Source organism: Thermobia domestica, chromosome 13, assembly GCF_964235325.1.
Source record: "Thermobia domestica chromosome 13, izTheDome1.hap1.1, whole genome shotgun sequence".
NCBI classification, from domain to species: domain Eukaryota; kingdom Metazoa; phylum Arthropoda; class Insecta; order Zygentoma; family Lepismatidae; genus Thermobia; species Thermobia domestica.
This window is the reverse complement of record NC_137466.1, coordinates 103,755,275-103,768,894: the sequence shown is the minus strand read 5'-3', so window position 1 is coordinate 103,768,894 and position 13,620 is coordinate 103,755,275. Positions and strand designations below refer to the sequence as shown.

Genomic DNA, 13,620 nt, shown 5'->3' with positions numbered 1-13,620 from the left:
AATGACCAAAGATAAAATATGTTCAAAATAACCAAAGATAAAATATGACCAAAATTACCAAAAAACTGAACTTGATTCCTTTGTGTACTGAACGTGTCACATAATATTATCGATAAAAAATTTATGGAATGCAAATATTTAATCTTTTAGTTAATGAAAGGAATCCTTGAATAGTACCTCATCTTACACTTTTCTGTGGTTTAAGAAATATGATCTCCCTTTAAAAAGCGAGCTCTTGACAGAAATGTTATGAGGGAAAAGAAGCAACTAGAATCATCATTGAAGATACTGTCCCATCGTTATCGTAATTTGCCAATACAATGTTCGAACAAGTTGGAAAATCTGAAGATCTATTTGGTGGCACTTACATATCTGCGGGAATCACTTATTTACTTATTAAGCTTTAAAAATGATCCGAACCCAGCTGCTCAAAGGACATCTTACTAAATCTATGAAAGATGGGAACGGATTTTAAAAGAAAAGGCCAGAGCTTGTTAACGACTTGATGCGAGCATTTTCCTTGTTAGACTTAAGGAAAACATTAAAATAATCTGCCAGAACGGACAGACGCGTAATTTGAATCCGACACCTTAAAATTTCAATGCAAGAACTCATAGTTGTCTTCTTTATCTGCTTAATTTGTGTAAATTACTATGTCTTTATACGTTAAAAGTGACCATTCTGTTTTTCTTAGATGGCTTTCTGTTTAAAACCGTACCTAGAACATTTTCAAAATTGGGTTTTCAACCAAACAAAGAGAGTAGATATACATGATATCATATTTGATTCCAAGTTTGGATAGTAGTAAAGGTTATTTCATATTAAAATTACGGACACTTAGTCTGGACACAATTTATCTCTGCAGAACTTTAGAGAAATAACATTTCAATTAGAGTGTCGAAGGTAGGAAAACATTTGTTATTCACAGTTCGACTGACACCAAGAGATTCAATTGGGGGATAAAGATACTTTTTGTATGTAACAATAGAAATTGCATATATTTTTCTAATAAAAACTCTATATTTTACACGTGAAGATTGATAAAAAATATTTCTTACCTCGAAAAGTTGTTCGTCATTTTCATCAAATGGTAATCCATTTAGTTTATTCACAATGTTCGCCACACCTGCAACGAAAATAGGAGATAATTTTTTTGTAGTAAATAAAATATTTTATAAATCATAAAAATATTACATTTTCTAATAATATCGTCTTTGTGTAATATTTTATTGATCTATAAGAGATTGATTAAAGCTATCAAATCTCCCATGCCCACAACGTTGTTTTTGATTTTTTTTTCTTTCAAAGTAGCTGCACAAAAATCATAACATAAGAATCAGTTTCTGTGAAAGAGACAAAACATCATTGGCAACATTTCAAATGAAATAATACCAAGTTTACAGTTTAAACTTCTTAACTCGCCCTAAGTCAACTGATATCACATAAATCAGCCGAGATTACTGATACTCCAATTGTTAAAGGTATACACGTAGATAGGACCGGATCCACGATTTTTTGAGGGGGGTGCACCAATAACTATCAGTACTATCAGTACAGAATCAAATTTAATTTTGGGCCGCGGTGGCTCAGTGGTAGAGCGTTCACCTCAGGTGCTTGGGGTCCCGGGTTCGATCCCAGTCCCCGCCAAGTGAACTTTGTGGTGGACAAACACCGCGTGCGTGGGTTTTTTCGGGGTTCTCCCATTTCCTCCCACTTTCTTCATTCCACCATTTCATTCATTACTCATCATCACCGTCTCCTTTATCCTAACCGGCATAATCGTGGGACGTAAAACTCAAAGATTTCATTTCATTTCATTTCAAATTTAATTTTTTTAAATGCCTTTAGGCATCTGTGATGTGTATGAGGAACTGACTTCAACTATTGTGTTTAGCAAAACCGCTTTCTTTTAAGCCCGAAACGGAAACATGACATGAAATTTCAGAAAAGTATTTTCACTGCCAGTTTCTCACTTTAGATAGTATACATTCAGAACGGAGGGGCGTGCACCCCCCTAAATACGGCCCTGCACGTAGAGTATTATACATTATTGTTAATACCGAAATTGCGGGGTTGCGTGACCATCTTAATCCCTCGGAACACACACTACAGCTAGGCATTGTTGGTTGCATACATCGTCGGCGTAAACCTGCTAATTTTGCACGAACTCGGAAGGATTCGACACGCAATGTGAACGTAACTGGGACACCCATTATCTTCTCACGGTTAATTGACTCTTGCTGTCAGTGGCATGATGATTAGACTAGCTCAAACTACTTTTATTAATAAGGCATGGTTTTGGTAAGCTAAATTTATAGTCGAAGCTTCAATTTTAACTCAGAATGCAGTAAGAAATGTGATGATATCAATTACATTTGGTCATAACAATTATTTTCTAAGATTTTTTCCCATCACTGTCATTTCTACCTTTATGAGCCAAACGTTACTTCCATTTAATTTTAGTTATTTCAGTTGTTCTAAATTCCATTATTTTACTGGAAACCAAAAATAAATAAAGAAGGATCAAAGGAAATTTGAACTATGCTTAGTTGTATTGTGGCATCTTCAAATCCAAATTTTAACTATTTCAGAATTGTGTACCATTTTTGAACAACTATGAAAAAAGTGTGTAATTCAAGTAAACAAAACAGAAGTCGATCAAAATTTGATGGTTCATTTAGTTGTAGAGTGATATCTTCAAATCTAATTTTTAAATAGCACGGCATGGTGTTTTGTGTACCAAAAGATGATTAGTTATTATCGATTATCATCGTATATAAATCAAAACACCTACATGAGAACTATTCAACTAGGGTATCCCTAGAGATATTTATAACAACAGAGAATCAGGCTGGCTTGCAAGTCTTTTTGAAATATGATTATTTATTTATTTTTATGTCACTTTCAAACATATTGAAATGGGAAAGAAAACGTTGTTGTAGTAGAACACAATTTAGAATCACATTTCTCGCTAGAATTGGTAAAAATTATAGTTAAAGAATGAATTTAGTTTATCTCTCTATTATGTAACTCAATGCAACTGCTTCAGATGTCATAATAAGAGCATTAGTCTGTTAAAAGCATTGGAGACAAATTTTGGAAAGTGGAGGCAGGGAGGCTGTTGTAGAACGCTTATCTCTCTTGTTTGGGGTCTCTAATTAGATCCCCGGCCAAGTAAGTTTGTGGTGGAGAGTTTTGTCCGAAGGATTTCTTGAGATACTCCCGTTTCCTCCAACATTCTCATTCCACTATTTCTTGTATCATCATCCACTTGCGTTAATCATCCGCCTCCCTTAGCCTAAAGGACATAATCATGGGGTGTTAAACTGAAAGATTTGATTTCAAAGTAGAGGCAGGAAACACGATACCCAAAAGAATACCAACTTTATTGTCTTTAAAAATCGAAGGAATCTCTAATATACTTGAGAAACAATTAGGCTTTATCCTATCGACTATTTGTACTCATGAAACATCCTGGGAATGACAGTGACGTATCTCGCAAGCTTTTGGATGGCTTGCGAAACTAATGAAAAAGAAAGAGGAAGTTTTAATCGAAAGAGAATTTCTCTCAGAAGAGATAAAAAAAAAGTGAACACAACACCGAATCATAAATTACTTTGTAAAGCAATGAAACTATATTTAACTCGAGTCTCTATAAGTTCCTCAGCTTCAGATGCAAAATGATTACTTCTAACTGGGAGATGCAATATGTTGAAATCTGGCTTCTAAAAAATAATTTTTCAATTTCCTAATCTGATCGCTACTACAAAGAACAGTAGACAATTTGCCAGTTACATGTAGCTTATGATTCTGCGGTCAATGTAATAAAATAATCCATTTTATAATTGTAAAAGATATATATGCTACCATGTTATACCGCAGTGCCTATTTTAGTACTTTTTAACGAGTTAACTATGTTGTTGATAGAAGTTTCTTTTCAGTGAAATAGTTTTAAGTAAAGACAATATCACGACAAATTACTTACGGGAAAATGTATTTTTAAAAGTGACCCTGACAAGTTAAAAGTACCTTTGATCAAGACCAAATTTGAATTAGATTAAAAACAAATCACATAAAACTCTGAGGTTACATTGACATCAAATTAACTGGAGAGTTCTGAATAGGGATGTTAATATAAAGAAATCATATCGATAAAGATTTATAGCCGAAGGACTATTTGACATCATTATAACACATGTTGCATTATAACGGTAAAAATTTACGGAGCTGTATTTAATAAGTTTCAAAACTATACCAAAATACGGTATATCTTGTAAAACGGAGGTTGGCCACCTGTATTATTAAAATAAGACCAATAAACTTTAATCAGGATTTCCCACATTAGCTCAGAGAAGTAGCTACTAATTGGAGTGATCATGACACGGATGCTCGCAGAGACATAGATCGTGATATGATCATTGCTGTGGAGCAACTGCAGCACCAAATTTCTCTTGTAAATCTAGGTCGTAATCGAAAGAATAACAGGTATTGAAACTTCTTGCTAACTAACTGTTATATATTCTTATTGTTAACTCTATTATGTATGTATGCCCATGAAGAAAGAGATTAACAACATACATATTCGCTCGCAAGGTCGGGTAAGGAGAACAATTAACCCTCTAGAGAGATAGAAATAACTTCTATTAGCTGTTGTGTTAATAGAAGTTTGCTCTTCAAATCAGCATTTGAATAAATGATAACTTTTCACGCCAGATTGACACCTAACACTGATTGCTCGCTTGTGCGAAAGAAGTTTTAATTTAGAAGAGAGTTAAGTTCTTCGAAATATATGTATAAATATTAGATTTTCTTACTCATAAAAAGTACTAAGGTGGAACATTTCGGATGGTCTGGATTTCCAGGAGAGGATTACTCGTAAATAGTGTTTCTATCATACCAATAAATTGTCAGGAGAAAGTGATCAGTATATGATACATAAATAGAATATTTGTAATTTCAGTGCATAAAATTTAAACAAAATATTTCATAGAATGTTGCGTTAGCATTTTACGAGTATATTGTAGAGAAGTTTTAATCTAACTTCTACACTTTCTTTTGAATGCCATTTAAAAAATGTGAGTTGTGACAATTGCGGAAAAGCTATTAAACATCTTATGTTTGTATCAAATTTAAGATTAACATTTTATATCGACGGTAAAAACTAGCGAAAACTATTGAATGAGAAGATTACTTACAAACTGATACGTAGATGAGAGGATTACAACACAATATTCATTCTATGCTATTTATCATGTGTAGTTTCCCAGATGTTCAATGCGTGGTTCGAGGCATGCGACATATTAGCATTAGGAAAAGCGTTTCGATTAATGCATGTGAATTACAACGGAGGAGGGTGAATTACAACGGAGGAAGGTGCAGAAATTAGACCTCGTCTGTGTATATGATAGTGATGATGAAATGCAACTGACAGTTCAAAAGTGTCAGCTCTAGTTTTTAGATGCCACAAGATGTGAATAGAGACTTGTTGTTCATCTATGCTAAATCTACTGCTAATGGGAAGTTTCAAGAACTTTGGAAGGTTATTTTCTACATCAGTGGGTGGAAAACGAAAGTATTCCTGTGGATATATATGAAGTGCAGCAGCGACATAAGACTAATGACGCGCTGTAGGATAGAATTATAATTTAAAGACATTGCTCGGTAGATTCATATGAAGGTTCAAGACATGATTTCTTGCCTCAAGCCGGAAGCAGAAAGCACGAATGTGATGTTTATCCGAATCGAATTTAATCTCAAAGGGATCTAAAGAAAAAAAAACGATACAGATAGATGAGAGGGTTGATAGAATCGTTGAAAAGTACAAGGTTATTGGTGATTTGAGAAAATGCCTAAGAGTTTTGGCTCATATTTAGAAGCTGGATTAATGCACAATCTCCAATCAAATTGGAGACGCATAAAATTGGAGACTGTCCCTTCCAATAATCCGATTTGAAATGTGCTTTTTGGGGGAAAATGTGATGATTTATGTCCGATTGCCAAAAAGGAAAGTGAATGAAATTGATGTCTCCCCCTGAATAACCCTCAAATCTGCCTGCGTCCCAATATTGGAGACAACTTTGTTCCCCTAATCTTCCACAGCATTACTTTTCAACTTCATAAATATTTTGCACATCGCTATAAAAAAATGGGAACGTTCTTAACCGCCCGCCCCTTTGCAGACAGATTTGCGCCACTGTTCATAACCTCATGATTTATTTGGTTATTTACAAGTTTTTATTATTTAATTTCGTCTTATTTGAACTTTTATCTTTCGTGACAACGTCACAATGACGTAAGGTAGTACGTGGTTTAGCAGGAGCAGAAATACAATACATGTAAATAGTTTTTGCTAATATAATACATTTAGATTTAATTTTCCAAATTTTAGTAAATTAATTAATTATTCCTACCGTAAAATAATTATTATTATATTTATATTACAGTTACTTTTATTTATATTAACAAAATTAGTGCACTAAGTTAAAGGAAATATAAGATTATTCACGTAACTAAATCCCATATGTTTAAGTGGGCGTTGCTCTGTTTACAAACATGCAACTCCTTCTAGCGAGAGACATAGGAAGCAAATAACGTGTAGAATTACGTACTGTTTTTGAGGATTCAAAGAAGAAAGAACGTAAATTTTTATAGTGCAATAAAACATCATTATGTTCCTATGTTATGCAACCACTTTGCAAGTAACTGATAGTTAAAGTGAATTAACAAGCTTTTTCAGTTTTTCGAGCTTAAATTAGTACAAAACAATTATATTACGTAAACAATATAAGTAAAATCGAGTGACCATGGTTTAGTAATAGAAACAGATTGGTAATGAAATTAAACTATTTTCGATCTCATTTTTGATTAATAACATTTGAAGAATTTTGACAGTATTACCTATTTTGAGCATGAAGAATGCATTTCTCGTAAGTTTTACTGACGGTTATTTAATTAACAATGCATGGGGGCAAAGAGATTCGTTACCTCGCACTTCCTAGCTAATACCATTTACTTGTACAATTCATAACAAAGCTCGATAACAAAGATGTATTAGATCTTACAACGAAATTTATGTTTTCAGTCACTTAATCAAGAAAAAAGACGAAACAATAACGTCTTGTAAACTTCTAAACTTACCGGAAAACGTATTTCGCACTACGGCTGCAATACCGCCACAACTCAACAAAGTTAGTTTTGAGTAAATCGCATTTGAAAGTGTTGGTAATACATTCAATTTAACGTTATTCACTATAGAAATGATTGGGGAAGGAAGGATCACTATAATGTACATTAGCACTTTTAATTAATGTAAGGTTTTATATCAAGTTCGTTTTGGTTTTTGTGAGTTAGTGTCTGAAGAAAAGACAAAATATTATATTTGTAGATTTTTGGACGGGAATACGTTGTATGTACTGTAGGAGGGAATAAGAGTGTTGTTTGGTTCGAGCCTCCGATAGAATACTTTCGGAAGAAAAAAAAAGGTTATGGTGTGTTCGAATCCGAAATCGCAAAACTCTAGAAGGATTTAACACTGACTAAAGTGTATGGTTCTGACAGTGAAAGGGTTGCAGAGAAAAGAGAGGGCGAAGATTTGGAAGTTGATAAGAAAGAGGAGGAGAAGGAAAGTTGTATGATGTCAATACACAAGTTCATATGTGCGTGAGAAAGATGACAATTCTTACGATGAATCTTGTGGTCAATTTTTAACCAGCACGCAGACTCCTCAGCCTACAACTTGAATGGTGATTGACTAGGGGTATAGCGAGAATGTCGTAATTCTCCAATACTTTGCTTTACGAAATGTGTCCGAGGGAAATATTTTCCCCTCCTAAGTATTGAAGATATCGGAATGAAATTTGGCACACATGTTGCCTATAACCCATAGTACTTTCAAGGTACATTAGGGTGTTTTACTCTCACCCGGGCCACCTCCAGAGAGCGTAAAACGTCGAAAACGGGACTTTTTGAAGAGAGATTTTCCAAATTATTCCTGATTTTCCTATACACATACATCAGCACACCCTTAGATGCCATTAGAAAGTTTGCTTTCTTTAAAAATAATGCCGTATGTGATGACGCACTAGCTAGTTGACTGACAAGTTTAAAATTTCCTTTAAAATGCAAAATTTTAAAAGGGTTAAGGAAAAGAATATAACTATGACAGGTAAATAATACGTAAACAGAACTAGATTGTTTTAGAAATAAGAAACAATTATGAGAAGTTCTAGTAAAGAACGTTATACTTCAATGAACTTTTCATTTACTATTTTCATTTACTCTTATATTTAAAAAAATAATTTACATCACAACATTCTTGTTATCGTTCTATCAATATTGAAAGTTTTTTTTCTGATATCTGAACTGTTGTAATAAATGTAGTTTAACTTCATCTTCTGACTGACCCTTATGCGTCGTCTACTCTGATTTGTGATGACGGAGCCATATCTCACCACAAGTCAACTCGTCGTCCCGTTTACACTACCAATAATTTATACACAGACTTGAAACTATATTATGTCTAAGAATTCATCCAGGAACTCATTTCTTCGATACGTTTCACAGAAAAAATACAAGTGATTATGGATTATATTTCCAGTACATCCTATCGTTATAGATATATCCTTCACTATTTGTGGAATAGTTACTCTTATATCGCCACAATGAGGCTCTCTACGCTTAAATATGATATTAACTGACTATTGCAGAATTTCCCTTTCTACGTTGACGTGAATACATTTCTTTGCTTCTTTAAACCGTGTTTGTCATTTATAGATCCTGCTTTTACCTAGAAGTTGTTTTCAAACTATCCTATTTATATTTACAAATTTCAACAAATTTGGCATATCTGTTTACAAGAACATTAATTATATATAGACCGCTACTTGTATTGTATTCGTAATCTCTTACCTGAATAAAAACATTCCAGTACCATAACAAAAACAATGCAGCTGACATTATAAATACAGCTTTTTTAAGTAAAGATATAAACATTAGATAATTACTTAACAAATTTAGCCTTTGAAGTAAACATTCCTCTTATTACCTAGTACTTTGACTGTATTTGAACATAAATGGGTACCCTCACCATGCAGGGAAGTCTCTCCATCCTTATAGGCTGTTCAAAGACAGAGCTTCAGACTTTCAAGACCTTGATATATGATATGGTCAGCACCGTATTTTGGCCATAAGTTTCCATTGGCTTTAGTTGACAGTGACTAAATTAATTCACGAACTGCATTTAGTCGAGGATATGACGAAATAATGATCAGCAGAGATCGAGCCCGGGCTGACAGATTAGTGCCTTAGCAACTATTTCATCACTATTCGCATGTAAGATAGTACGAGGTACACATCTCATAAGATACAAAATATATTTTATGTAAGTTTATCTGTCTAGTTCTTACACCAATTACTTCAACTTTATTAAGAACTTGAACTATATATATATATAAAGTATGCACTTACCTATAATTTCATAATGTCTATTCCGAATGGGCATGGCAAGTAGTGATCTAATATTTCCTCCACAACCTTTCTCCACTTCCACACTGTCTGCTATGTTGAGCACTTCTCCTGAATCTGCTACTTTTTCCGCTAAACCTAACATGTATCTCGATACATGATTTTCTAGTGGTTGTCGAGGGCTGCAAGAAAATACAGGAAAATTGAAAATTAGATCATAGGCAGAAATAATTCAGAGGTGTAAGGACAAAGAGAACGTTCCAGAAAATCCAGTTTTAAATTCTTTTTTGACCAATTCGGTGGAGAAATCATATCATTAGCTAGCTGGGTTTAACTTCTAGTGAAAGTGAGAAGTTTCTATCATTTTGTCCTTAAGATGTCAGAACTCACGAGCTCAGCTCTGGCGCTCAATCGGTCTTAGCTCAATAAACACTCTTAAGTGGATACGAGACAGAGCGTGAGTTCGAGCGATACTCAGCTCCAATGATATTTAGTGAGCCAGAACCTTTAGGGAGAGTGAACCTCATTGACATAGTGAGTTCGAGCTTGAGCTATTGGAAGTCTGAGCTAGTGATAGCGTCATCAAGATTATTGAGAGCGATCTTCATTGAGCATAGTGAGTACGAACTGCGCGAGACCGAGTTAATCCCGATTATAGAATAACCATCAGCCTTACGCAGTTTTATCCGAGAGTATCAATTTCCTGAATAGCCCTAATAACTTTTGGCCTGCTGGATATAGAGGATTAACATATATATGATTATTTTATTAAATCAATATAGCTTAAATTTATAATTTCGTGTGTATTTGACCTACGATTTATATTAATGATTTCCACAATAACTTTTCCGTGATGAACCAAGTTGACAAGGGCAAGAAAGACCAATTGCCTCGTAGAATGTTTACTTTCCTTTCTATTAGGTAACTAAATTTTTGGCCGGATTTTCACTTAGAGAGCTGTATCCGTTCCCTACAGATTTTATATCAACGAGGAAAACAAGGAAGATAACATATTAGTGAGTCTTTCCAGTTGTAGTCTGCTGCTTGTGGACGCCACTTTAACCATGAAGATCATTGAGAACAGTTCAAACACCGGAACCTCAAACAATGTTATGCATAATCACGCTTCACAAGCCACCATACAGCCATTAATTCTCTCCATGTGACTTCTTCCTGTTGCTGAGGATGAAAAGCGCGTTGAAAGGTTATCGGGGTGAGAACCATGAAGACGTCTAAAGGGCTGCTACGAAGGTGGTTAACGCGATTCCAGAAAAAGACTTCTGAAACGACTAAAAACTCTGGAAAAATCACTAGGCTCGCTGTGTCGATGCCCAAGGATCTTATGTTGAGGAATACTATTATGTGTTGAAAGATTTTGTTAAATAAAATGTTCTCTATACTCAGTTTAATTAGTTGTTATACCTATAAAACGCTTAGGCAATAGCATTCTATGTTACAAGTATTATTGGCGATTAACGGGGGAAAATCTCCAAACATAAAATACCAATTGATCCAGAGCCACTAATACTAAAGATGATTCAGATCCAACTATTGAAATAATTGTGAATATTATCTAAGACTCTGAAAAATAATTTAGCTTTCAGAGCAATTAAACAACTTAGCTGACGTAGACATTCCTGATTAGTCTTCTTGATGACTGATGAACTATATGCTATCAGTAAAAGATAACGACTAAGCTACAAGTAGACTCTTTGTCCGTCTGCAGTTTTAAAGGCCAATTCTCAATACTTATAAGTTCAACGTATACATTTTGAGAATCATTATTTACTCATGGTATCATCTCATTAAGTGAATGTGCAGCAGTGTTGTTTTTGTGGAGCAATATATTGAGCAATAAGACAGAAAAGCAAACTATCCAACATTTAATAGAACAAAGTTTATAGTTTATTATGATACTTTTAATGTGCGCCCCACGTAGTAATCTATCTAGTGCCAAACCTTCGGCATCAGCTTCTGAATTGCACTGTTAGATGACGATTTTGATCTGCTTTCGGAATTGCGAAAGTGTCCATATAAGTGAATAAGCGGGGAAGATTGTCTTTTACGAACGTGGGGGCTACATCTATCATCAAGGAAACCAAAATGTTGCGAAAGATATTATAATACTTGGTATTATGAATTTTACGCGTTAAGTACGCTGATACAGACATTTTCACTAGTGGTGTTGTTGTGGAAGAATATATTTTCCTTCAAATACATCAATGGAATTTCTTAATAACAGAAGCACAGCAATACCATCTACTGAACTAACCCATACATTCCCCAAACTCCACTAGTGCATATTGAAATATGTAACATAAGTGCGTTGATAGTATGTATTCTGTTTGTTTAAAGTTAAAAGAGCAAAATAATTTTCAATATATAAATACATGTTAATATCATATGTATAGTGTTCATATCGTAGTGTTTTATGAATGTTTTAGAGTGAATGCAAATTGCTTTGTTCTTTCTAATGTAATGAATGCAGTAAATGATTCTCAGAGGTAATACTTCAATTTTATTTGTTCGTAAATGTTGACGTGTTCTATTTGGTATGTCCTCATAAGCAGAATCTACGAAGGGGAAGGTGCAGGGGGCCAGCTTTCCCCCAGGAGCCATGTTACCCTCATAAGTTTTAACTAGAAAAAATGTGATGAGCTTACCCCAATTTACGCAAAAATATTTTAGTGCATTTGCATTGAACATATTTTATACTGAAATTACTTCATCCACCTATCGATTTTTTTAAAAAGAAATGTGTCCTTGGCCTAGGTGTAATAAAATGGGTGAATCACTTTAATAGTGGATAGTACAGCGGCCTCTCAAATTGCGCTATAAAACGTTTTTCCTTGAATAACAACATTAATATACATATTTTTTGTGTCAAGTAATTAACATTTTGGCGAAATATAGTTTATTATCTATACTATAATAATAATAAAAAAGTTTATTATCTTTTTCCATATGTCATTGGTAGGAATGTTTATTATTATTATTATTATTATTATTATTATTATTATTATTATTATTATTATTATTAATTGCAAACATTAAGCTGTTTCTGGTTAGTAAGGTTACTAACTGACCTGTATTTTAGCTGCTGACTGATCAGTATTTTTGTCAGGCTCAACTATAAATTTCAAGGTTTAAAACACAATTATTCTTCATTTGTAGTGAAGACTATGAGCGGGTACCAGAATTTTATTTTTCAGAGGTGTTTATCCTACTAGTTAGAATCTTCATAATTTAAGTGTTTGTAAGCTGTAACCATATTTCCCAACGGTTGATGGTAACGCTACGCTACGAAGGCTCATATGCAATGTATGAATATTACAAAAGTTGTGTAATATTTGCTACAAAACGTTGAATAGATTATTTACTCATCATCTTGTTCTTATTTTTTTTTCGAAAATAAAGATAATTTATACCATTTGATTTAAGTCGCTTTCATATTCTGTTCAAATATTTTCGTCACTATTATTAATCATTTCAGCTGGTCAAATCTTACGATTTCATTGAATATCGATTATTTTAAATTATACAATCACTTTTTAAACTCATTTCTAGTTTCAACTTAATGTATTTTTTTTATCGAAAATATATATAAAGAGAACATTATATATATGTATATACATGTATGTATATATGCTGTTTCATGTCCAGTGCTTTATAAATCTAACATCTGGAAATAAAAGGATGAAAAACTATGTGAGATAGGAAAATGTCAGCAGGTGCATTGAATTGCGTGCTGAGATACTTCACGTGATGTCTTACCATGTGGCCCCGGAGATACTAAAAACATTTAATTATGTTATACAATTTGATAGTTCTTTGAAATAAACAACTTTAATTGAAGTTTTTCGTGTGGAGTACCCTTACGAAAACTCCACCATTTAACTGTGACTTTTATCGGACTATGAAATAATTTAATCAATAGTGGCTTCATACGATAGGATATTCCCTACAAAACTTGTTTGATTTCCTATGATACTTTCAATGATGAATCAAATTATACACCGTGCACTTTAATTCTTTTGGATGCCCCGAAGCCCCTTACAGGGGACCTTGTGCTTGAAACATAGGTTGAGCCTTCTGACATTTTCCTATCTCATTTTTTATATTGTGTGGGCTTTAGACCACGGGCACTTAGAATCTACT

General features: G+C 33.7%; 1 protein-coding gene across 1 annotated transcript in view; it reads right to left on the bottom strand.

Annotated features, from left to right (window-relative positions):
• LOC145668405 (dual 3',5'-cyclic-AMP and -GMP phosphodiesterase 11A-like) overlaps nt 1–13,620 on the bottom strand; it is a 713,632-nt gene that overhangs the window by 152,897 nt on the left and 547,115 nt on the right. The window contains exons 9-10 of the mRNA XM_081736207.1: nt 9,466–9,644; nt 1,059–1,126 (exon numbers count right to left, since the gene is read on the bottom strand). Of these exons, the coding sequence (XP_081592333.1) occupies nt 1,059–1,126; nt 9,466–9,644 (247 nt within the window). The remainder of the gene's footprint in view (nt 1–1,058; nt 1,127–9,465; nt 9,645–13,620) is intronic.